At 57.4% G+C, this 25060-nt stretch overlaps 3 protein-coding genes across 9 annotated transcripts in view; 1 reads left to right on the top strand and 2 right to left on the bottom strand.

Annotated features, from left to right (window-relative positions):
* SYNGAP1 (synaptic Ras GTPase activating protein 1) overlaps window positions 1–6546 on the bottom strand; it is a 48922-nt gene extending 42376 nt beyond the window's left edge. For 4 of the 7 annotated variants that reach the window (XR_007768715.1, XM_050919128.1, XM_050919129.1 and 1 more), the window contains exon 1: window positions 6103–6545. Coding sequence is in view for 5 of the 7 variants with exons in the window: in XM_050919128.1 (XP_050775085.1) it covers window positions 6103–6124 (22 nt within the window). In the remaining 2 variants the exon portion in view is untranslated. Of the gene's footprint in view, window positions 1–6102 lie in introns of all 7 variants that reach the window. The other 3 variants (XR_007768714.1, XM_050919127.1, XM_050919126.1) reach the window with 1 other exon arrangement.
* A 6925-nt stretch (window positions 6547–13471) lies between these two features.
* CUTA (cutA divalent cation tolerance homolog) lies at window positions 13472–15202 on the top strand. Its single transcript, XM_050921102.1, has 7 exons — window positions 13472–13481; window positions 13603–13677; window positions 13920–14068; window positions 14230–14289; window positions 14444–14489; window positions 14665–14714; window positions 14958–15202. The coding sequence occupies exons 2-7, from the start codon at window positions 13660–13662 to the stop codon at window positions 15055–15057; spliced, it is 423 nt and encodes a 140-aa protein (XP_050777059.1). The 5' UTR covers window positions 13472–13481; window positions 13603–13659; the 3' UTR covers window positions 15058–15202.
* Window positions 15203–15413: 211 nt separating this feature from the next.
* On the bottom strand, window positions 15414–24664 carry PHF1 (PHD finger protein 1). The gene is made up of 15 exons (XM_050921101.1): window positions 24056–24664; window positions 22556–22759; window positions 22397–22478; window positions 21970–22065; window positions 21778–21887; window positions 21363–21511; window positions 20037–20132; window positions 19700–19768; window positions 19497–19620; window positions 19093–19160; window positions 17694–17840; window positions 17160–17295; window positions 16966–17069; window positions 16825–16884; window positions 15414–16386 (listed from the first exon to the last, which is right to left on the bottom strand). The coding sequence occupies exons 2-15, from the start codon at window positions 22742–22744 to the stop codon at window positions 16071–16073; spliced, it is 1746 nt and encodes a 581-aa protein (XP_050777058.1). The 5' UTR covers window positions 22745–22759; window positions 24056–24664; the 3' UTR covers window positions 15414–16070.
* Between the last annotated feature and the right edge of the window lie 396 nt (window positions 24665–25060).

The following is a 25060-nucleotide window of genomic DNA, read 5'->3' as shown; positions in this document are numbered from 1 at the left end:
CCTGAAAGGTCATTGAGTCCAGCCCCCTGCCTTCACTAGCAGGACCAAGTACTGATTTTGCCCTAGACAGCCCCCTCAAGGATTGAATTCACAACCCTGGGTGTAGCAGGCCAATGGTCAAACCACTGAGCTATCCCTCCCCCCTATATGGCACCAGGCACACAAGGGTGCAGGTGCCAGTCCTGGCTGAGGCTTTGGGGTGCCGAGTGTCTTTATGGTAGCAAGCAGCAGCTGCATGGGAAGCCCCATAACTCAAAGCAGGGGGGCAGCTCACACTGGGGGGAAGCAGAAGACCCTTCCCAAGCCCCAGGGGAAGCAAACAGAGCCAGGGGAATCTAGCACCACAGGCAGCATATAACTCTCCTGCCCCTCCGCAGGGGGCGACCCCCTCCCCAGCACAGACTGAGGGGGCGGGGTCTGGAATCATGGCCTGCCCAAAACCACTCACAGGTGGGGTGGTGTTTGCAGGGAGAGGAGCAAAGGGCTTTTGCAGCATAGTGCTGCCACCCAGTGGACATAGTTGGACATAACACCTTTCTGGAGCCCTTTCCCTCCCCATACACACACAGGAGTCCCCACACTTGCTAAGAAACTCTCCAGGATCACACGGGGCAGGGGGGCTTCCCCTAAGAACAGCACATAGTCTGTGGGAAGGGACACCACAAGTCCTGACTCCTCCCCACATACCACTGACTTTATCCCTGGCTAGAACCCAGGAGTCCTGCCTCCCAACCCCTACTGCTATAAGCAGCAGAACCCATGCCCTCCTCCGCCCCCATGCAGCTGGGGAGAGGACCCATGAGTCCTGGCTCCCAACTTTCTGCTGCTATCTTGTTAATCGCTGTGCAAACTTCGGGCAAAGCAGTTGCTGCATCCTCCTCTGCAGCTAGTCACATAGCTTCCAATTAATCCTTTAGCACCTTGGGAGAGGTCTGTGATCCATAGCTAGAAGGTTCAGATCCTGTTGGCAGCTCATGCAGGGTGGGATGGGAAAGGAAGGGGGAATAGTGTGCAAAGACATCATTCCAGACCATGTCAAACTCATAACACATTTGCACAGGGGGACCAAGAGAAGGCTGCATGGGATACATGAATCCTGGAAGTCCCCCCACTCCCAGTAGTGGACTTTGCAATCTGAAAACTCCTTTTACCAAGGCAGATAGGAGGCTGGAGGAACGAGCATGTGGGGATGGATGGAAGGGTAAGTGTAGGGATGGACAGATGGCTTGACGTGTGGAGGCAGAGAAGTAGGCATGGGGAAGAATGGAGGGAAAGAAGCTTGTGCAGGGACAGAGGTCTGGGTCCAGGGAGGGTTGGGAACAAATGGGTGCAGGAGGAGGGATGGTGGGTGGGAGACAATCAAGATCCTGCCCAAGTCAGCATGAGGAGGTTGCAATAACTACTATCCTCGCACTGACCCCGTAGTGCGGGAGCACCCAGGTGTGCTCACACTCCAATTCCTACCTTTGTGTGCCTGGGATTGCTCATGTTTTGATTAAGGTGCACTGTTGGGCACTCACTGGCAACAGGCTAAGGGCTGGGAGTGGGGCTAGGGGGTGTCCAGAGGGCAGAGGAACCCAACCCTACGTTAGAGTTCAGACCTCAATTTCCTGAGAGCCTGCTCTTCCCAGGCCCTAGCGGGGAGAGGATTAGATGCCCAGCCACAGGGCAGGGCCAGACCAAGCCATTCTTCTCTTAGTCACCAGCTTGAAGCCACCCCTGGGCAGCAGGGCCCCACTCCTTAGTGCTTGGTGGGGCTTGGCTCTGGCTGCCATAGCAGGCTCAGCCCTGTTTTGCCCTCATGGCAGGCTCAGTTGAGCACCCAGGACTGCCTGGGGCACAGCTAGAACTGCCCCATGACCCCAGCCCCCAACCAGCTGGAAGATGGTCGCGCTGTGTGGGGCTATCGGGCTGCAGAGAGATACAGAGTGCTGAACCCATACCATTCCACACAAAGCTGGATATTAATAATATGCAAATTATATGCAAATACACAATGCTTCCTTGCTTCAACTGACCTGCCTGCAAAAATGCAAATAAGCTCACCACATAATTTGCATAGAATAGCCAAGTATCCCAAGGACCTAGCCACTCCTAAAAGCTGGTGTCCCTGTTAGCTCCTGGATCCTCCTCCATGGGGGGGGGGTTCACTCAGCACTGGGCCCCCCAGGCCCACATCTCCTGCTCCATCCCCTCAGAATCCCAGCACAGCCCTTTCCGCCCCCAGCCCTGGCATCGCAGTGTGGGCTGACTGTCCCATCAGATCTGAGCGTGCCTGGAGATCCGTGCTAGGAAGTGACAGCCCAGGGAGCATGTGGGAGGGGGGGAGCCTGGCAGAGAGAGAGAAAGGAGACACACCCTTCCCCTCAAAGATACAGATACAGGCCCTTCCCCTGCCCCATCCCTCGACTTAACTGGGGAGAAGATGCCCTACCCCTAAATGGAGAGGGTCCCCTAGTGCCCCTCCCCCAGCACCACCTGCAGCTCACGACACTGCCATGCTCTGGGGATTCAATTCATGCCAGTCCCCCCGCCCAGGATGAGGGGGGAGGAGGGAGCATCCTCCAATGGGGTTACCTAGCAACCGCATCCCACCACCTCCACACATTGAGTGCAGGGAAGAGACGGTGGGGGGTATTTCATCCCAGCATCCCCCAAAGCAGGGGTCAGCCCCCAGCTACTCCAGCCCCAGCCTCTCCCAGCAGGGGGCGCTGTGGAGAGTGGGGCAGGGTGCTGGCTCAGGGGGAGCTCTCAGCTACTCCAGCCCCAGCCTCCCCCAGCAGAGGGTGCTGTGGGGAGTGGGGCAGTGCGCTGGCTGGGGGGAGCTCTCAGCTACTCCAGATCCAGCCTCTCCCAGCAGGGGGCACAGTGGGGAGTAGGGCAGTGCGCTGGCTTGGGGGGAGCTCCTGGCTACTCCAGATCCAGCCTCTCCCAGCAGGGGGCGCTGTGGGGAGTAGGGCAGGGCGCTGGCTTGGGGGGGAGCTCCTAGCTACTCCAGATCCAGCCTCTCCCAGCAGGGGGCACAGTGGGGAGTAGGGCAGTGCGCTGGCTTGGGGGGAGCTCCTGGCTACTCCAGATCCAGCCTCTCCCAGCAGAGGGTGCTGTGGGGAGCAAGTATGATGGGGCAGGTGCTATGTTTATTCCCTCATTAATATTTCTATTTTGGAGCCACAATAAATTAGCATAATAAATTATGGGGCACTTGGGATGGGAGTCTCCACCTCCCACCAGGGTGTCCTCATCCCTCAGCACAGCACACACACACACCCCTCATGTCCTCTCCCCCAGCCCAGTGCTCCCTGACCTGACCCTGCAGCACAGCACCCCCTGGCACTGCACTGGGGTCAGCACTGACAGAGGGGAGATTGTCCCCTACTCCATTCCTGCAGCCCCAGTCATGCTAGCCATGGGGAGTTAATCCTAGCCTTGCCCGGGGTCTCACCTCCCTCACACCTCCTGGCACTTGCGGGCCAGACACTGGGGCACCACCTTGGTGAGGCTTATGTGTACCTTGGGCACAATAGGAAGACGTGTTGGGCCATGGGGATCAGACAGAGGATGCGACACTCCCTCGGGCCCAGAGCCCAAGGACATGGGGACAGGAGGAGGGTGTTTGGACCCAGGTGTCTGGACAGCAGGAGTTTTAAGAGCCAGGTGTCAGGGTGGAGGGGTTCTGGTGGAATATCCAGACCATACATGTGACGTCACAAGTGGCATGCAAATCCCATCCCCCTGGTGCTTTCTGGGCCAGCTGGAAAGTGGGTCACACAGGTCTCCTGAGGATTTGCACCAGCCTCACATCAAGGGCCAGAGCCCCCTAAATGGGGCCAATGCCCCATACCTCAGAGTGGGCCCTGACCATGAGCAAGGGCACACTCCAGCAGGCCATGGGCTGGGAACAAGTGTGGGGGAGGAGATGAGCTGCAGAGAACAACCCCCAGGACCCTCCCTGGATGCTAGGATCCCAGCGACCAATCTGGATCCAGCCCTAAGAACCCACCAGCCAACACAGGCAACACTTCCCAACCCTGGCTACAGGCATCATATGCTGTTCCCACAGCCACTAGAGGTCCCCTCCCCCCACAGGCCTGGGAAGTGCACCCACTACCCTCTACTGCTCCCCAAACCCCTAGCTACCCCTACTGCACCCACAGGCCTGGGCAAGGAGCCTCACTACCCCCGAACCCTTAGCTACCCCTATGGCTCCCACAGACCTGGGCAGTGTACCCTCTACAGCCCCCGATCCCCTTGCTGCCCCTACTGCCCCACAGGTAATGGGGTCCTTGCCCAGGCCCTCTACTGACCCCCTATCCCCTTGCTACCCCTACTGCCCCCACAGGCCGGGGCAGCGCACCCACTACCCTCTCCTGCCCTCCGAATCCCCTAGCTACCTCTATTGCCCCCACAGATCTAGACAGTGCACCCACTATCCTTTACTGCCCCCAGACCCCCTTGTTCCCCCCACAGCCCTGGACAATGGTCCCACCCACAGGCCTCAGGCAGTGACCACCCCCCGCCGCTACCCTCTACTACTCCTTGACCTGGTGAACAATAAGCAAGCTCTCCAGATAACCTCAGCACCTCCTCTGTCTCCCCCTACCCCCAGCTGCTCCCAGATGTATCCCCTGCCCCCAACTATTCATCAACCCCAAGGTTCACCAGGTAACCCCCCCGCCCACTCCTCCCTCAGAGTCCCACCACCTTCTTAATACCTGCCCTGGGCTACCCCCCACTCCACTTCCAACCCCAGATATTTCCTCTCACAGCTTCTTCAGACCCCACAGTCCCTGGACAGCCTCCCCACACATTCCCCTCTCCAACTGAGCCTGACCCTCATACCCCCCAGCCCAGATGAACTCTCCAAGCCCCCAATGACTACACTGTGAACCCTTAACCCCTTAACCATTGTCTCCCTCATGTTCCACCCCACTGCCCACCCTCTCCCAACCCCACAGAGCCCCCTGCACCAACCCCAGAGCCAACTTCCTTTTGCCCTTCCCCACAGACTCCATGAGTCCCAGACCCCACAGGTCCCAGGGTACCATCCAGTCTCCCCCACCTCCTGCCACCAACACCGCCATACCCTGTCAGCCCCCTGACTTCACTGAGCCCAGAGCACACCCCAATGCCACCATCTCCTGCCCTAGACAACTGAACCCCAGACCTCACAGGCCCCAGGATACCATCCAGTGCCTCCCATCTCGCCTCCGACTCCCCACTTGCCCCACAGGCCCTGGGGCAACCACCAGTGCCCTGTCCTGCCTCCCCACCAACCATGGGACAGCCCCTTCAGGAGAACCCTTCACTCTCTTGGATGGCCCCTCAAGCATACCCCCTGCCACCTCAAGATGAACTGGCATCCCTCACTGTTTCCCCAGGCCCCATGTGACCCCCTCATCTCTCACACTGCATCCAGATGTTCCACTCACCCAGTCCTGAGCCCACAGGCCCTAGGTGACCCCCCCAAAGAGCCACCCCCCAGTCCTGAGCCTGCAGGCCCCGCATGAAGCTCCCCACCCAGTGCTCTCCAGAGCCACAGGCCTCAGAGAAGTCCCTTTTATGCCTCTGCTACCTTTCCCAGGCAAACCTCATTCTCCCCCATTGCTCAAACCCCACAGACCCCCAGTACCCCCCAGGACTCCACATACACACAATCATCCCCTTCTGCCCCCACAGGCCCCAGTCACCTCCCAGTGCCCCCCACCTGCCCCAGGTGAACCAGATTCTCCTCCCAGCCAGATGGACACCCCAAATCTCCAGCAGAACCCTGACCCTCCAGCCCGTCCCAGATGACCCCTCCCATTCCTGTCCAAGTTCCAGTGCCCTTTGTCCCAGATATGGTGCCCACTCTCTCGTTAACGCTGCTTGCCCCAGTTACCTCCCCCCATCTGCCCTGCTCCTGGTCGGAACCCTTTTCTCCTCTCCAACCTCACAGCCCTCCCCTGCCCCACTCCCAAGCCCAGACCCTGGAAGAACCTTTCAGTGCCTTCCCACCTGCCCTAGGTGAGCCTGCTTTTTCCCCCAGGCCCCCTCAGTCTCCAGAACCCACAGGCCCCAGCTGTGCCACCGCTCAACCCCAGCTGAACCCACCCCATCCTTTACCTCGAAAGGGGACATAGGACATGGTTCCTTCAGCCGCTCGCTAGTCCCGGGCGCTTGTCATGGACGAGGCGAGGTTGGGAGGAGAGAAGACGACCCAGGAGAAAGTGGGGTGGGGGGAATCCCCAGAGTGAGGAGGAGAAGGGGGAAAAAGGGGTAGGGGGCAAGGACCTCAGGGGGATCCAGGGACGAGGACTTGAGCCGGGGAGCAGGGGTGCTGGGCGATCCGGGAGACAGGGGCGCAGGGGGTGCCAGGGGGTCGGGGTGCCAGGAGGACTAGGAAGAGTGCAAGGGGGTTGGAGGAACAGGGGATCGGGGTGCCGGGGGGCGAGGAAGAGTGGGGTAGAAGGGAGTCGGGGAAACAGGGGATTGAGGTGACTGGGGTGCGAGGGGGTCGGGGGACGGCAGCAGCAGCCGGGGCGGTGCTGGATGCAGTAGGAGCGGCCAGGCCTGCGGGGGGGCCGCCTCCCACCCACGCTGCCTGGCTGGGCCCCGCCGGGCCCCCGCAGCCGAGCTCCCCCTCCCCCGCTCGCCGCCGCCGCCGCCGCCGAAGGATGCTGCTGCCGCGGATGCTGGTGCTGAAGCTGCGGCCGCTCCAGCCTCGCACACGGGCCCCGCGCGCTGCCCACTCTTAAAGGCGGCCGCGCGGCAGCTGCAGTGGGGGTGGGCGCCGCGTGCGGCCGACAGAAAAGGGAGCTGTCGCGTCCCCTTTAAACTTCGCTCCCACCACCCCCGGGTTGAGGTGTGTGTGTTCGGGGGTGGGGGCACGTGGGGTTTGGAGCCATGTTCCGCCGGGAACCGGCCCCCCGCAAAGCCGCCATCCAGCTCTATAGCACCTGCCCCCTCCCCCAACTCGCCATCCAGCTGTATGGCCCCTGCCCCCATCCAACTCTATGGCTCCTGCCCCTGCCCCCCCCCCGAGCCCCCAAACCTACAAAACTTCTATCCAACTCTATGACCCCCGCCCCCCCAAACCTCCTACTCCCCAAAGTCCCCATCCAGCGCTATGGCCTCTGCCTGCCCTCAAGCCCCCTGCCTCCATCCAGCTCTATGGCCTCTGCCCCTCCAAACCTCCTACCCCCCAAAGTCCCCATCCAGCTCTATGGCCTCTGCCCCTCCGAACCTCCGACTCCCCAAAGTCCCCATCCAGCTGTATGGGCTCTGCCTGCCCTCGAGCCCCCTGCCCCCATCCAATTCTATGGCCCCTGCCCCCATCCAGCTCTATGGCCTCTGCCTCTCCAAACCTCCTACCCCTCAAAGTCCCCATCCAGCTCCATGGCCTCTGCCTGCCCTCAAGCCCCTTGCCCCCATCCAATTCTATGGCCTCTGCCCCCGCCCCCGAGTGCCCTGCCCCCATCCATCTCTATGGCCTCTGCCCCCATCCAGCGCTATGGTCTCTGCCCCCCCCCCAAGTTCCCGGCCCCATCCAGCTCTATGGCCACTGCTCCCCAGAGCCCCCCGCCCCCACTGAGATCTGTGGCACCTGGCCCCAATCTAGGTCTATGCCCCTCCGGAACACCTGACCCCCACCATCCAAATCTATGGTTCCTGTCCGCTCTCCAGATCTATGGGCCTGGTCTTCCCCACAGTGCCTCTTGCCCTTCTACCATCTCCAGCCCTGCTCCCTAGTACTCTGTGAGTATTGTTCCCTCTCCCGCACCAAACCCTGGCCCTTGATACTGTGCCAAGCCATCCCCACAGCTGTCTGCTGTTCTGAGTAGAGGGCAGCTGCCTTTAATGGATACACCAGGGTAGGGCAAGTGTGGCAGCAAGTACATGTGAGTGCAGGTTGAGGGTCAGTGTGCAGGGGACTTTTGCATGCAAGGTGAGTGTGCACAAAGCGAGTATGTATACAGGAGGAGGTTGAGTGTATGTGCAGGGTGAATGTGATTAGGATGGGTGTGAAGGTACATGGGTTAGTGTGCCTTGGGCAAGAGTGCATGCGGGTTGAGTGGGAGTGCCCATGGGGGAGCGTGACTGCAGAATCTCAGTGCAAGGGACAAGCACGGAAGAGCGTAAGTGTGCACATGGTGAATGGGCCTGTGTGTGGCGCAAGGGTGAGTGTGCATGCAGAATTAGTTCAAGTGTGGAGGGTGTCCCCCCCCTTGGATAAGCACACTCAGAGCTAGTGGGAGTGTGTGTGGGTTGAGAATGATTGTGTGCAAGTTTCCATTAAAAGTGAGTGCACAGATGGAGTGTGTGGAGCAAGTGTGCATGCAGGATGAGTGTGTGTGCGCAGAGAAAGAGCAAGTGTATATTTAGAGTGAGTGTGCATGCAGGGAGGGAGGGATAGTTCAGTGGTTTGAGCGTTGGCCTGCTAAACCCAGGGTTATGAGTTCAATCGTTGAGGGGGCCACCTAGGGATCTGGGGATGGTCCAGCTTTGAGCAGGGAGTTGGACTAGATGGCCTCCTGAGTCCTCTTCCAATCCTAGTATTCTATGATAGTTTCTGTTCTATGATAGGGTGAGTGTGAAGGGGGCAAATGTTATTGCAGGGCAAAGGTGAGTGTGCATCTTGGCTTCTCCCTGCGGGGCAGCTGAGCTTCCCCACCCCTGTGAGCAGAGGGGGTGTGATGTCACCAATCAGTGTGTGGTTGTGTAACAGCCTCCACATTAGTGGGTCAGGAGAAGAACTGTCTCCCTAGGGGAGTGTTTCTAGGGCAGCTCCAGGCTCTTGGTGTATCCAGGCAGTGTGTATGCACATGCTGGTCTCTGAGTGGATGCGCTGGTGTGCATGTAGGGTAAGTGTACACATTTGTGAGTGCATGGGGTGGGGTGGATTATTGTGGAGGAGTTTGCTGGGTGCACAGACCTGTCTGTGTCCAATACTGGCTTGGTGTGTGGGCACGTTTTAGGGATGTGCATACACAAGGCAGGATTGTGTGTCGGGGTAGAGTATGGTGCACTGGGCTGTGTGTGTTAGGAGATATTAGAGGAGCATATTTTGTGTTGGTGTGTTTGAGTGCATTGGGAGCATATTGCGTTGTGTGATGGGGGTTAGAGTGTGTTGAGTATTAGGTGTGTGTGTTGTAGTTCATGAGGGGCATGGTGTGTTAGGACATATTCAGAGTGGTGGGATGTGTGTTAAGGAAGGTGCATTGGAGTGGGTATTATGTCATGTTAGGGGCATAGTGTGTATTCAGGGATGTGCATTGTGTGTTAAGCATTAGGGAAATGTTGTGGATTAAGAGAGACCCATCAAGAGACATTTGGGACCCTGGCATATCATGTTCACTGGGGTCCCACCCTCACCGGGGCGATGCTCTGGAACTACTCGATATGAAGCCAGCCAGGACTCTGGGGAAGCCTCCTCTCTCTGAGCATAACTTCAAGTCAGCGGGACTGCTATAGGTACCCACATGACCGCACAGTATGCCAACATTTTTATGGCTGACTTAGAATAACTCTTCCTCAGCTCTCGTCCCCTAACGCCCCTACTCTACTACATCTACATTGATGACATCTTCATCATCTGGATCCATGGAAAGGAGGCCCTTGAGGAATTCCACCAGGATTTCAACAATTTCCACCCCACCATCAACCTCAGCCTGGACCACTGCACACAAGAGATCCACTTCCTGGACACTACAGTGCAAATAAGTGATGGTCACATAAACACCACCCTATATCGGAAACCCACTGACTGCTATACTTACCTACATGCCTCCAGCTTTCATCTAGACCACACCACACGATCCATTGTCTACAGCCAAGCTCTAAGATACAACTGCATTTGCTCCAACCCCTCAGACAGAGACAAAACACCAACAGGATCTCTATCAAGTGTTCTTAAAACTACAGTACTCACCTGGTGAAGTGAAGAAACAGATTGACAGAGCCAGAAGGGTACCCAGAAGTCACCTACTACAGGACAGGCCCAACAAAGAAAGTAACAGAACACCACTAGCCATCACCTTCAGCCCCCAACTAAAACCTCTCCAGTGCGTCATCAAGGATGTACAACCTATCCTGAAAGATGATCCCTCACTCTCCCAGACCTTGGGAGACAGGCCAGTCCTCGCTTACAGACAGCCCCGCCAACCTGAAGCAAATACTCACCAGCAACTACACACCACACAACAAAAACACTAACCCGGGAAACAATCCCTGCAACAAACCCCGTTGCCAACTCTGTTTCCATATCTATTCAAGGGACACCATCATAAGAGCTAACCACATTAGCTACACCAGGGGTTCTCAAACCGGGGGTTGGGACCTCACAGGGTGTTGTGAGGTTATTACATGGGGGGTCACAAGCTGTCAGCCTCCACCCCAAACCCCGCTTTGCCTCCAGCATTTATAATGGTATTAAATATATTTAAAAGTGTTTTTAATTTATAAGGGGGGGTGACACACTCAGAGGCTTGCTATGTGAAGTATCACCAGTACAAAAGTTTGAGAATCACTGAGCTAGACCATCAGGGGCTCATTCACCTGCACATCTACCAGTGTGATATATGCCATCAGGTGCCAGCAATGCCCCTCTGCCATGTACATTGGCCAAACTGGACAGTCTCTATGCAAAAGAATAAATTGACACAAATCAGACATCAAGAATTGTAACATTCAAAAACCAGAAGAACACTTCAGTCTCCCTGGACACTCAATAACAGACTTAAAAGTGGCAATTCTTCAACAGAAAAACTTCAAATAGACTCCAAGAAACCGCAGAACTGAATTAATTTGCAAACTAGATGCCATCAAATTAAGCCTAAATAAAGCCTGGGAGTGGATGGGTCACTACAAAAAGTAATTTTCCCCCTGCTGATACACTTCCTTGTCAACTGTTGGAAATAGGCGACATCCACCTTGATTGCATTGGCCTCGTTAGCACTACAAAAGTAATTTTCCTTCCCTTGATATTCACCCCTTCTTGTCAACTGTTGAGAATAGGCCACTTCCACCTTAATTGAATTGGCCTCGTTAGCACTGATCCCCCACTTGGTAAGGCGACTCACATCTTTTCATGTGCTGTAATATTTATACTGCTTACTGTATTTTTCACTCCAGGCATCTGATGAAGTGGGTTTTAGCCCATGAAAGCTTATGCCCAAATAAATTTGTTAGTCTCGAAGGTGCCACAAGGACTCTTCATTGTTTTCTCTGAGCATGTCTCCAGGGCAAGAAGCTTACACAGTTTTGACCTTCCTGGGTCTGACCTCAGAGCATTCAGCATCCCCACCCACATTGTGTGCTTCCTGCAGCAAGTCTGCCTGGGTGGGGCTCCTGGAGAAGCCAGAGGGTCCTGCACCCCAACTCCACAGTCAGCAGTGACTCTCAGCCAGATGGTAAAACAGAAGGTTTATTAGTCAACAGGAACATAGTGTAGAACAGAACTTGTTAGCAGAGAAATAAGTAAAAAGAACAGGAGTACTTGTGGCACCTTAGAGACTAACAAATTTATTCCAGCATAAGCTTTCGTGAGCTACGGCTCACTGCTTCGGATGCATAGAATGGAACACACAGAGAAATAAGTGACTTTCAGCCAAGTCCAACTTGGTGGGAAGGGAGCCCAGAGCCAGAGCTCTGGTCCTCTCGCTGCACCCCAAGCCAGCTGAGACTGACTCTCTTCTAGCTACCTGGCCTCTGTCCTGCCCATTGCTCCTCCTCCAGCTTTTGGCTTGCATCCCCCACCTGGATCTCAGGTTACGAAGGGGTGGCCATAGCATCTATGCAGGCAGCTGGAGCAACCCCTGCAAAAGTCACACAGGCTTATTCCCACCACCTAGACATAATAGAAAGGGAAACTGAGGCACACACCGCATTCATGCAAAACAGTAAGACTCACATAGGCATACATACAACATAACAAGGGTGAATCCCCACTATGTAACACCCCAGTTACAGATTTTTTTATGGGGGGGCTCCTGATCTCAGGCCCTGGTACAATTGCCCCCTCAGCCCCTGTTTGGATGTGTCCTTTCGTGATTTAGGGGGCACTAGGGTTGTGTTGTGTACTAGGAGTGTCGGTGTTTGGATGGATGTGTTTCTAATGAGCCCTAGACTCATCCCCCTGCAGCAGCTCATTCTGGCCCCTCACCTTGATGCTGGGGGCAGGCCGTGCCTGGACCTCGGGGTTCCCATTCCCATCCCAGCTCCAAGCAGCCTCTGGGGATGGGGAGACCCTGGGCACTGTTAACCCCAAACCTGTGGGATGTGGCCTAGTGCCCCATAAGGAGATGCTATGGGCAGGGCCAGCTCTAGCAATTTCACCACCCCAAGCATGGCGGCATGCTGCAGGGGGCGCTCTGCTCCTCGGCGGTCCTGCGGCTCCGGTGGATCTCACACAGGCTTGCCTGCGGATGCTCCACCGGAGCCATGGGACCAGTGGACCATCCGCAGGCACGCCTGCAGGAGCTCCACTGGAGCTACCTGCCGCCCTCCGGGCAACCTGCAGAGGGCCCCCTGTGGCATGCCGCCCCAAGCACGTGCTTGGTGTGCTGTGGTCTGGAGCCGGCCCTGGCTATGGGGATGATCTTACCCTGCCACAGTTACTCCCCAAAATGTCACAGCTTGGACCCCTATCAAGGGGAGCTGGAGCACTGTCAGTGTGCATCTCTGGAGTGCTGAGGGAGTGGGGGTGCTAGATCTGGTGTGAGAGCAGGGATCAGAAATTCCCAGGGCTGGGGTGCTGGATGTGGTGTCAGGGGAAGTAGCATTATAGCGAGGGGATGAGGTCAGGAACCTGGATTCTGTCCCAGTTTGAGGAGTGGAGTGGGATCTAGTCGGATGGATAGAGTAGGATGTGCTTGGATCTAGGACAAGTGGAGCAGCAGCTGGACCTGGGTCACTGCTCTCTCTCCACTTAGCAATGGCCCAGCTGGGAGTTCCCTGCTCACTTAAGAATCCAGCCCCTGGAACTGAGAGGCAAAACTATTTGATTAGGGATTACTGAGACGGTTGCGTGTCCGGATTGAGGGGCACTGGCAGAGCTGTGGGGGCAGGACTGGGTAGTAGGGGGCTGCAGTCCGGATTGAGGGGCACTGGCGGAGCTGTGTGTGTGTGGGGGGAGTGGGAGGACGACCAGGACTCAGTAGTAGGGGTCTGTGGGTTGGGAGTGAGGGGCACTGGCAGAGCTGGGGGAGTGGATAACTAGGACTGGGTACCAGGGGGCTGTGGATTGGGAGTGAGGGGCACTGGCAGATCTGTGGCACGAGGGAACCCAGGGCTGGGAGAACAAGGGGCTGCATTCGAGATTGAACGACCCCACCGAGAGACAGGTCCTCCCGGATGATATAGGAGACGGGAGGCACATGGGGGCGGTAGGACATAGTCCCGTGACTCATGGGGCGGGGTTTAGGTAGCAGCATGCTGCTGTCCTGGGTCACGTGAAGGGGGAGGGGCGGGTCCAGTACAGATTGCAGCCGCAGAGCCGGGGGCAGGTAGGATCTGTAATGTGTGTTTGTGCCCGCGCAGTGCCCCAGGCCTTGCAGGGGCTACTCGCCCCTCGCAGGCAGGCCTGGCACTAGGGGAGCTGGCTCAGTTGGCGGTTTGCCCTTGCAGGGCTGGTCACAGTCCCCTGAGCTGAGTCCCGCAGGACGGTGGCAGCGACACGCGCCGATGAAAGCTGCCTGCTGCGTGAGTAAAAGCCTGACTGCTGCTGGCCCCGTGTGGGTCTACGCCTGGCCCAGCGCTGAGATGCAGCCGCCTCTTGGAAGGAGGTGTTCAGCGGCTGTTTACGCTGGCGATGCAGTACAGTACAGTACAGCACACCTAGTGCTAACCTGGGCCAGCACTGACTGCGGGGGGAGGGTTTCCCTAGCGAGGCCCACCCCAGTCCCTCAGGTCTGACCCTTACTCTCATTGTCTCTTGGCCGCAGGTGCTGTTGCTGTCCCTGTTGATGGTCTCACTGCTCCGAACCGTGTATCAGCGTTTCTCCTCCATGGCGGCTGAAGCCTATACCCCTGGGAGCCTGTCAGCTGCCTTCGTCACCTGCCCCAATGAGAAAGTGGGCAAGGAGATTGCAAGGTGGAGCTGGGCTCTATCCCCAGCTCTAGGAGGGAAGTGGGGGGCTAGTGGGTTAGAGCAGGGGCTGGGAGCCAGGACTCCTGGGGTCTATCCCAACTCTGGGAGGGGAGTGGGGGACTTTTGAGCATGAAGGACACTGACTGTATTTTTGTCCTGAGCAGGGCGATGGTAGAGAAGCACCTGGCTGCCTGTGTCAACATCATGCCTCAGATCACATCCATGTGAGTGCAGGAGGCAAGTTCCCAGGCTCTATGGTCACTGCAGTGGGCTTGGAATTGGGACGGGAGGAGTTGGGGGACTGGCCTGGCCTCCCTGACTGGCGCAGGCTTTCTTTGTGTAACCCTCTCACCAGCTCCCCTTGCTGGTTTCTTTCAGATACGAGTGGAAGGGGAAGATCGAAGAGGACAGGGAGGTGCTGCTGGTGAGGGGCCATGTGGGGAGGGTCGCTGTGGAGTGAGGCATAAATCCCCTGCCTGTGTAGGCAGTGGGGAAGCTCTAGAACCCCGGGATCTGCCCTGCATGTTGGGGTGGGGGGGAGGGAGGGAGCAGCCAATGGAACCCCCCCCACACACCTTTCACCATCTCTCTCTCCTCAGATGATCAAAACCCGGAGTTCCCAGATCCCAGCGCTGACCGACTTTGTCCGGTCAGTCCATTGTCATTCTGTCTCCACCCTGTGGGAGCTTGCTGGTGGGGATGGGCCTAGGGAATTTCTGGAATGGGGGGTGGACTCTCTCGAGAGAAGTCTGAGAGTGTGTTGCAGGACAGTTGCTTGGGGAGAGGACATGAGGGGTGTGTGTGGCAGGGGCAGAGTGGTGAATCCCTGGGGGGCGTTACTGGGGAATCCTTGCCTGCTCCACCCCCTCTGACTTCTCCCATCTCCCTACAGGTCCGTGCACCCATACGAAGTAGCAGAGGTGATTGCGCTGCCCATCCAGCAGGGAAATGCACCATATCTGCAGTGGGTTGGGGAGACTGTGCCAGAGTGAGACCCCCCTACCCCACAGCAGGGGACAGTCTGTCCCTACCTTGCCTCAATTTCCCCTGTCCTGAGACACCACAGGAACAGGACTCACCTCCGTGGAATTTTTTTGGGGGGATGGACCTGCAGCCAATAAACTGCCCCCCAATGCACCAAGGTTCGCTCCTCATTCACAGCACACGCAGCCCTGGTGTACTGGGAGGGCGAGATGTCGCCTGGGATCCAGGACTCCTGGGTTCCCTTTCTGGCTCTGAGGGGGAAGCATGGAGTCGTAAGGGTGGAGGCTGGCCTCCTGGGTTTTAGCCCTTCCTGTGACACAGCAGCCTGTGGTGCCTTCCCTCCAATGACCAGGCTGAGTCTGGCTGCAGCAAGCTCTTTATTGCAGGTATCAGTTTGTACAGTCAGAATGGCGGTGGTGACAACAGCATCAGCACACAGGGTTGGGGGAGAGGGCACAGCTGGCCTGTGGGGAGAGGAACATATGCCATCTGTACAGCAGATTACAAGCAGGATGGATGACTGTGCTGGCAGCACCCCTCTCCTCCCAGGCCTTGGGGAGCTGTCACCTCCTAGTCCTGTGCCCCCATTCTGCCTTGGACAGCCCCACTGTGGCAGGGTGCCTCAAGCTCTGTCCTCCCCCCATCACACTTCTTTAAATAGAATTTTTACAGAATAATAAAAAACAGAACAAGAAAATAAACCCTTTGAATACAATGAAGCATTTGCCTGGTGAGAGCAGGGAATGCCCCTGCCCCCCATCCATCCTAGGGCCCTTCTTTGAGCAGGACTAGGCAGTTCCTGCCTTATATCCAAGCTGAGGGTGAGAGCCCCCACTGCTGTCAGAGAAGGACAAACCCATCACCTTCCCAGGAGAGAGGCCTGACACTGCACTCTGTCCGGGGGGCTCCTGGGAGTTGCACTCTGCTCAGTGTGTGTGTGTAGGGGGGGGAGAGAGAGAAGAAGGCCAACAACTCTCTGCAGCCCCAATAGAGGGGCTGTCTCTAGCACTTCCCCTCCCACTCAGAACATGCCCCCTCCACCCCATTCCACCAGGTACTGGACAGTGCCATCGAGGGTGACCCTGCGGGCCAGGATGCGGACAGCCTCCCCACGAGCCAGGCGTCCCATGGCTCCAAAGTAGCTGCTGCTGGTGGGGGCAGGACCTGGGCACAGAGCACTGGAGGAGGAAGGGGAGGCCAGGGGCTCCAGCTGGTGCTTGGTGGTGGTGGGGGCTGGGTAGTTTGCATGGGGCAGTGGAGTGTGGGCAGGGGGATGCTCAGGGCTCTCGCTCTCTGGCGCAGGTGCTTCACGGGAGTCCGGGCTGGCAGTGGTGCTCCTGTATAAAACAAGGTGGATCAGGGGAACCTGCACCATGAAATGCTTCTCCCGCCCCAGTCCCAGCCCAGGGCCTGCTCCAGAAAGTACCTGCAAAGCACTAACCTGGGTGGAGCTTTCCCCATCCTGGCCCAAACCACTTTTAGAACCCCTTTCTACCCAGCCAGAATCAATTCTAGAACGGTCCCTCTCTGCCCTCTGCCTGCTCTAGAACCACTTAACAACCCAGTCTGTGGCATAGAGAACACAGCCCTTGTTCTAGAATGTCCCATTCCTTGCTCTGGAGTAGATACCATCCCTTGGGGACCTGCCCTAGAAACTGGCCTCTGAGCTACTTCTAGGAGAGAGAGGCTGCTCTCCCAAAAGCACACCCCACTGCAGCACAGGCTCTGGAGAAAGTAATGCCCTGGGAGCTGCCCCTGTCCCTGCCTCCCCTCACCTCAGGGTCCGGGCAGTGTTGGCAGATGGGTGGAAGGAGGCAAACATCCTGATGGGAGCACTGTGGGCGAGAAAGAGCGAGAAATGGGGTGAATGGAGGGCTGGACAGGGTGGCACCCCCACCCTGCCGGTCCCTCCTCACCTTTCCAGGCAGCGGGCGTCAGTGCGGCGGAAGTTGTAGGTGCTGGAGGTGCCACTGTAGCCACAGTATGTCTGGCTAGCACTGACTGGGGTCTCCACCACCTCCTGCAGGGATGGACAATCAGTGGGGTGCCCAGGGAGGGTCCCCAAAGCCCGGGGGTGGGTCCTGGGGCAATGCGGGAGGCTATGGCGTACCTGGGTGAGGGCTCTGTCCAGCTGCCACTTCTCCCTGCTGCTCCTCAGTTCCATGGTGTCTGTAGGTTCTGGGGGGACTTTGCGCCTCCGTAGCCTCCGGCGCCCTGCCCCACTGCTGCCCTGCCCTGAAAGGAAGCTGTAAGAGACCCTCCTTATCTGCACAGCACGCAGGGGGCCGCGCCTGCTCCACTAGGAGCCCAAGAGGACTGGGTCAGTGACCCTGATAGGAACGGGGAGGCAAGGTACAGAGACCTGCCAAGGCCCTGGGCCCCCTCCTGACAATACTGTATCTGCTACTGCGGACCTAACTTGGGCCCCACAGACTTCCTCAGGGGGAATGCGGGGAGGGAGCTCCCAATGTCCTCTCCCTCAGTTCCCCATCACATCATCTCAGTGGTGTCCCTGCACTCCCACCCGCCATGCCCTCTCCCCTGTCTCTCCACCCCTATACTGCCCCCTAACCCCCTGCTAGAGCCCTGCAATGGTGGCTGAATGTGTGGGGCAGGAGGAGTTGGGGCAGCTGAGGCTGCTCACCTGCTGTCAGTAAGAGGGGGCTGCCCCTGGGGCTGCTGAGCTGTGGAGCCACCATGGCCCCCAGGGCACTGAGGTGCAGGAGGTGGCACTCGTATGTGGAGCCCAAAGAGACCCTTCCGCTTCTTGATCTCCTTCCCTGAAATAAACCTGGAGAAGAAGAGAGACCAGACTCAGATCTGCAGGGCAAACAGCTCCCAGGCAAAAGCATCAGTAGTGGCAATGCAGGGGTGTGCAAGAGCCTGCATGACTGAGTGGGTGTGCTGTGAGAGCCCGTGAAGACAGGTGTAGTATCATGTGGGTGCTAGGGCATGGCAGTGTGTGCATCGGCTAGCGTGGTTCCAGGTGGGTGGAAGAGTGCGGAGGGGCATGGAGGGGCATGCAAGGGCTGGTGCAACTGGGAGTGGGTGTGAGGACATGGTGGAGCATGTGAGGGCCAGTGTGTGTGCAAGGGGGCAGTGCTATTCAGTGAGGGTGCGAGGGAGTAGCAGCACATGAAAGAGCTGGCATGGTCCCAGGTGAGTGGGAGGTAGTGGCAGAGCATGCGTGGGACAGCAGGGTGCAGCGTGCAAGGGGGTAACATGATGCCGTGTGGGTGCAGGGGCATGGCAGATAGGGTGACCAGATGTCCCGATTTTATAGGGACAGTCCCGATTTTGGGGTCTTTTTCTATATAGGCTCCTATTACACCCCCCCTCCCACACCCCCGTCCCTATTTTTCACACTTGCTGTCGTCACCCTAATGGCAGAGCATGTGATGGCCAGCATAGTGGAGTGTACGAGATGGTGCACGATTCAGAGATGGTGCAAGGGAGTGGCAGCACATGCAAGTGCTGCTGTAGGTCCAGGTAGATGCCACGGCATGGCAGAGTGTGCCGGGGCAGTGTGATTCAGCGTGGGTGCGAGGACATGGCAGCACACGTGAGGGCCGGCTTTAGGAAGTGCGGGCCCAATTTGAACAGTTTCGATGGGGCCCTGGCAGGGAAAACAAAAAACAAAAACAAAAAACCCACGTTAAAAAAAACATGTGGGGCTTGTACTCACTGGGCAGTGCTCTGAGTCTTCGGCAAGTCACTTCGGTGGCAGGTCCTTCACTTGCTCCAGATCTTTGGTGGCACTGAAGGACCCGCCGCCGAAGACCCAGAACAAGTGAAGGACCCACCGCCGAAGTGCTGCCGAAGACCCGGAGCGCCGCCAGGTGAGTAAAAATTAAAAAGGCACCTCTAGCCAGGGAAGAGATTCTCACGGCGTGGGGCCCGATTTGGGGGAATTGGTGGAATTGGCCTAAAGCCGGCCCTGCCAGTGTGGTTCCAGGTAAGCGAGAGGCAGTGGCGGAGCATGGCAGGCATGTGGAAGCAGGGGCCACACAGGCAGAGCAGAGTGTTACAAAAGCTCCTCCCACCTGTCTTTGTGGCTGCTCAGGGCACTCAGCAATTGGCTGTACCGATCCCTCTTGGGTGTATCTGAGAGCTGCAAGGACCAAATGAGAATGGATGAGAGATCAGTGAGGGCCATGGTCCAGAGACCCTCCATTGCCTCCTCTATCTGCCCCCACAGCATATCCGCCCAGCCAGCCCTTAGAGTCCCTTCCACCCCATTCTATCCTCTCACCCAGGTCCCCAACCTCCCTCTCTGTCCCACTCCTTGCTCACCTCTCTCCCCCAGCCCTGTCCCCTTCCCCCTGCTCCCCATTCCTGCAGCCCCATTCCCCACCACAAATTCCCCCTGCTCCTTCTAGCCCTGTTTCCTTCCCCCCACCCCTCACAGTCCACTTTCCCTGCAGCCCCCTTCCCACACACAGCCCACCTCTCCCAGCAGCAGGTTGTCCCAGTTCTCGCTGGCAAATGGCAGAATCTCCCGCTCAAAGTCAAAGTATTTCTTTTTGCAACAGATGCTAAGATGATAGAGAATGAGATGGGCCACGTCCACCCTATGGGGAGAGCGGGAACGGTCAATTCTGGCATGGTGGGGACATGTATTGGAGATGTGGAGGAGGGAACCAGACTCACCATCTCAGGGGAAGTCTCCGTACGCTCTCAGGGCCCCCAGTGCAGACACAGCACTCAAAGACATAAAATCTGGAAGAGATCCGAGGTGTGTGAGGGGGGAATTAATCCTGGATCTCAGGGACCTCTCCCCGCATGTGCCCTCACCTGTCTGCATAGGGGAGTGAGAGGATCTCACCTCCCCACCCCTGAATCTCCCTCTTGTTCTCTCACCTATGTCCACAGGGTAGTGGGGTGAATCTCACTTCCCTCCTCAGTCCCTGCATGTCCCCTCACCTGTTTCCACAAGGGGCAGAGTGGATTTCAGCCCTCCACCTTGAGTTCCTCCATGCCCCCTCACCTGTCTCCATAAAGCAGTGGCTTGCTCAGACACTGGGTACATGCCTCATGGAACCACTGGGCACAGCTGCAGCACTGCAACATCTTCAGGTTCCACCTGGGGGAGAGAGGGAGGCTGAGTGAGCACATGACTGAGGGGCAGCACCCTCCCGAATAGAGAGAGAAAGGAGTTCACCTGAGGCATTTGCTGATCCACTCCAGGCACCACCCAGTTCTAGAAATGCACTCCTCTCCACCCCATGAGCAGCTCCAGAAACCAGGACTTTGGAGCAGAGCCCAGAGCTGGAGCAGCTCCGGAGCAGCGGAGCTGCAGGTTTTTAGCTGGAGCAGAGCTGGCACACAGCTCCAAAGCCCTGCGAGAAACCTACCTTCTAGTCCAGAAACCCCATCTCATCAAGCCTAGAAAAATCTCTCCCCCTTGGTGGAAGCTGCTGTAGAAACCTACCCCCTCCAGCACACAACTCACTGCAGAAACTTCATCCCAGTCTACAGCCACTCAGTCTGGAACTTGTACTGGAAAAATCTCATGCTGGAAGCTGTTTGGGGAATTTGTTTTACAAGGATCATCCTGCTCTAGTAACACCCAGCCTGGCTCAAGAAAAGAGCCTACCCCAACACAAGCTGCTTCACAGACCTGTAAAAACCTGACCTGACTTTATAAACACTGTGCTACTCCCATGCCAGAAAAATCCAAATCCAGAAAGCACTCCAGACTCTTTTCTAGAAACTGTATCTAACTTCAGAACCCAATCTAGAAACCACTAGTTCAGAGCTCACTTCAGAACCATCTTCCCAAACCAGAACTGGTCACAGAAAAAAGTTCCTCCCATATTTAGCTATTATAGAACCCCCATCCCACCATGGACTTTGCTGTGGAGACTTCATTCAGTCACAAGACCACTTTCTAGAAACCATGCTCCCTGTTCTGAGCTTGCTCTAGAAATCTCTGGCTCCAACACCTGCTCTCGAAATTGACCTCCCTGTATGAAGCCTGCTCTAGAAACCTCTTCCAAGTCCAGAACCTCCTCCCAGTCCAAAGCTAGCTCTAGAAATCCAAATCATCTTGCTGGAGCTAGATAAGACTCCTGATAATTTCTCTCTCAAGTTAGAAACCCCTTTGGGGCAGAAGCAGTGGATAGGTGTTACCTGCTCTATCAGGATCCAAATTGAGGGGCTTAATTGCAATCTAGATCTGAAATCCTGCTGCTCAAGACACCCACTTTGGCAGGAGCAGGAACATTCCTGATTCCTGCTATTCGTCACAAAGAAGCAGATGCAAGGGCAAGTGCTGACCTCAGGAATCTGCAGGACCAGAAGGGGAACTTACTCTCCAGGGCCTCCACAGTAGCAGTAACACTGCTGCCGATTGGTCAGGTGTGCTGGATCCCACTCCAGAGCCTTGAGCTGATAGGGCAGCACCAGCTTCATGCTCAACATGGCCTTGGCATAGGGGCCTTTCTTGAGTGCACCACCCCTCTGCCAATGAGAAAATAGAGAGAGGGCGTGTGAGACAGGCTGGACACAAAACAAATAAATCCATCCACAGAAGGACAGGAAGGGGGGGGGGGGGCTTGAATCAGAGGGATGCACCTGCTGGGGGGAAGAGCAGGAGTTGTGGGGGGGTACTTGCTCTGGAGGGGACAATGGGAATCAGGACGCCCCACCCCCTTTTTATCAAAGGCGTCACTGGGGACACAAGGGGAGGATGTCTGGTCTCCCACAGCTACCAGCCCCATGCTCACCTTGGTGGCCACAGCGAAGACACACTGCCGGCACATCCATGCACCAAGCACCCCAGCCCCATCGCTGCTCACATCCAGCACTCTGGGCAGGTGACACTCCTGATGGTAGGCTGCAAGGGAAGAAAGCTGATGAGAGAAGAAAGGGGGTTCCAAAATGGCCAGGGGATGGCGGAGGAGGGGAGCACCACTTACTGTGCCCACATTTCTCACACCGCACCAACTGGTTCTCTGGGCTTACGGACTCCGAGTAACACACGCAGCAGATCTGCTCCTCTCCAGGCACAGCGGCTGTGGGAGAGAATGGAACCTGTCCAATTAATGCCTTGCTGGGGGCAGCCCAAGACTGGGATAGCAGGGGGCTGCAGGCTGTGAATCAGGATTGAGGAGTACCGGTAGAGCTGTGTGTGGAGGGAGCCCAGGGCTGGGGTAGTAAGAGGAGGGGCAATGGGTTGGGAATAAGAGGCATCAGCAGACCTGAGAGGGCTGTGGGTCAAGACTATGGGGCACTGGCAGAGCTGTGGGGGGTGGGAGTCATGGGACTGTGGGCCTGGAGTGAGGGGCATGGTGGCGGAGCTGGGGCTGTGGGCTGAGAGCGAGACATCAGGACTCCAGTGCTCACCAGGGTTAATGTCCTTCCAGAGCACCAGGAACTGGGAATTGTCCTCAAACTGCACCAGGCAAACCTGCCGTGAAGCATCCACCTGCCAGAGCAGAGAGGAGTGAGTGCGGGGACAGTCAGAGAAGGCGGCCCTAGTGTGTGTGTGGGGGCTTCACTCACCTTCTTGATGGTACCCAGATAGAGCAGGCCATCGGTCCAGCGGGCCAGCACATCCTGCCCCTCCCAGAAGCGGGGCCGGCTGGGAGCCACAGAAGGGACCAGGGCAGCCGGGCGTTTCCAGGGGCCGGAGGTCAGGCGGGAGCTTGTGCGTGTCACCCGGGAAGTCTGAGCAGGTGGCTCGCTCGCCATCACATTGTGACCAATCTGCCATGTGAGGGGAGATGGTCAGTCACCTGCCAGAGCTCAGGCAGAACCCAGGATTCTTCATTCCTAGCAACTGCATCCACTCCTGTGAGTTTCCTTTACATAGCAAGGAGGCATATTCTGTGTGAGAGGAGGGTCATAGATCTGGGGAGCTAGCCTTGGATTTGGGGTACCATTTATTAGGGGACTTCCAGAGTGAAGAATGTCTCAGAACCAGGGGTCATTTCTTGGAGGGAGATTAGAACTAGGGAGGGATTCTCTAGGGGTGTCTCAGACCTAAGGGGCCTGATCTGGGGTGTCCCAAATTCAGGGGGCCCTCTCTGTGGTATCTCAGATCTGGTAGACCGAACACTATGGTGACTGGGATCCTGAGTTGTCCTCTCTGGGAGGGGCTGGGATCTGGGGATCTGTCAGATTCAGGGGATCTGCTCTGGGATCTGACAGTTTCTCAGATCTGAAGAGCCCAGTCTTGAGGGTCTGAAATTCAGGAGGTCCACCCCAAAGTGTCTGGGATCCAGGAATGTCTTGGAGGTAGGGGGCCACTTTCAGGGGGTCTGTGATCCATGGATGTCTTGGATTTGGAGTAATCTCTCTGGGGGATCTAGAATCTGGGAGTGTCCCAGATTCGGGAGGGCCTCTCTGTGGATGTCTGGGCTCTGGGGGTGTCTTAAATTTGGGGGGCATCTTTGGGGAGTCTGGAGGTGTCCCAGGTTCAGGCGGCACTGTTTTGGAGGTCTGGGATCTGAGGGTGTCTTAATTTGGGAGGGATCTCTCAGGAGGATCTGACATTTGGGGTGTTCCAAATGTGGGGGGCTCTCTGGGGGAACTCTGTGACCTTGGGAGTGTCTTGGATTCAGGAGACCCTCTCTGGAAGGTAAAAAATCTTGGATTTGGGGGGTCTCAGTGAGGGGCTGAGATTTGGGGTGGATCTGGGGGCCCACTCAGGGATGGTTCTGGGGCAGTCTCTGATTCAGGGGCCCCGGGATCTGAGGGCGTCCTGGATTTGAGGCCCCTCTCTGGAGTGTCTCAGATTACGGGGCCTTCTCTGAGGTGAGTCTGGGATCTGGAGGTGCCTCAGATTCAGGAGGGCCCTCTGGGGTGGGTCTGGGATCTGGTTTCGCTCAGACTGAGGGTATCTCAGTTGTGAGAGCTTTCAGGTGTGGCATGAAGGAAGTCTGATTTGGGGGTGTCTCCTTTTGGGGGGAGGATGGAGGGGCTCTCTGTAGCTGGGCAGCCCATCTCTCTCCTCTGTATGGGGGAGGGGGTGCTCCCTCCCTCAGCCACTCCTGCCCTTACCAGGTCTCCGAGTCTCCTGTGAGGGTGGGGGCCGGCTCTCTCCCCTCCCCAGTCTGGGGAGGGGGGCTTCTCACGGCTGAGGAGGCTGCCCCGGCCCTCAGGGGCTAAAGAGCAGGCCCCTCTGCGGCTCCATCCTAGAGCTGAGCCCAGTGACGCAGCAGCAGCAGCCGCCAGAGCAGGGAGGAACGAGGGGGGATGCGGAGAGACGCTGGGGGAGGGGACCCCCCCTAACACCCCCCCTCCTGGCGCTGCCTGCAGAGCAGGCCCTCGGCACCCCCCTCAGGACCCCCCCTCCTCCGGATCTGCACTGACAGTGGAGCACAGCACTAGACAGCTATGGTGGGGGTGATCCTCCACCTCTTATGATCCCAGTTCCCTGCGCCAGCCAGGGTGGGATCATGTCCAGCTCCATCTAGAGGGGCCAGGCCCTGGAATCCTTTCCCAGTGCCCTGAGCCAGCCAGTCCCAACCCTGGGCCACAGCGGGAAAGGCCCCGCATCTTCTTCTGCAACCAGCCCTGGGGTCCCTCCTGTCTCCTCCCTGCCCGCCAACGATCCCATTCTGCCCCCCTCCATAACTTTGTGCATCCTCTTCCCTGCCCTGTCATCCCCTTCAGCAACCCTCTGCCCTGCCCTGCTGTTAACTGCCCTCCAGCTGCCTCTTTCCCTTCTCCAGGCCCCTTCCCTCTTGGATCCACCCTCTCCTCTGTCACTCCTGCCCCCCCAGCCCCTGCCCCACCCTCTACTTCTCCCCTTCTGCCCCCTCCACATTACTCTCCAATGTCCCTTGCTCCTCCCTCTCCTCCCACTGTCAGCCCTACTCCTGCCCCTCCCCTCCCTTTGACTGCCTCTTTCACCCCTACCCTTCTCCCCCCACCCTGTCATCACTACTCTTACTCCTCCCCATTGCCCCTTTCACTCCTACTCCTGCCCCTCCCCCTGCTGTCAGCCCTTCTCCTGCCCCTCACCCACTGCCCATCACCCTACTCCTGCCCGTACCCCCGTCA

The sequence above is a fragment of the Gopherus flavomarginatus genome, chromosome 12 (assembly GCF_025201925.1).
Source record: "Gopherus flavomarginatus isolate rGopFla2 chromosome 12, rGopFla2.mat.asm, whole genome shotgun sequence".
NCBI classification, from domain to species: domain Eukaryota; kingdom Metazoa; phylum Chordata; order Testudines; family Testudinidae; genus Gopherus; species Gopherus flavomarginatus.
The sequence above is the reverse complement of the archived record's forward strand: the minus strand, read 5'-3'. Positions and strand labels throughout refer to the sequence as shown.

Coding starts and splice junctions, on each gene's coding strand:
- CUTA (XM_050921102.1), top strand. Junction 14,290..14,443: donor ATGCCTCAGATCACATCCAT/GTGAGTGCAGGA, acceptor GGTTTCTTTCAG/ATACGAGTGGAAGGGGAAGA. Junction 14,490..14,664: donor AGGACAGGGAGGTGCTGCTG/GTGAGGGGCCAT, acceptor CTCTCTCCTCAG/ATGATCAAAACCCGGAGTTC.
- PHF1 (XM_050921101.1), bottom strand. CDS start 22,744: ATGGCGAGCGAGCCACCTGCTCAGACTTCCCGGGTGACACGCACAAGC. Junction 21,888..21,969: donor GTGTGAGAAATGTGGGCACA/GTAAGTGGTGCT, acceptor CTTCCCTTGCAG/CCTACCATCAGGAGTGTCAC. Junction 20,133..21,362: donor TACTGTGGAGGCCCTGGAGA/GTAAGTTCCCCT, acceptor TCTCTCCCCCAG/GTGGAACCTGAAGATGTTGC.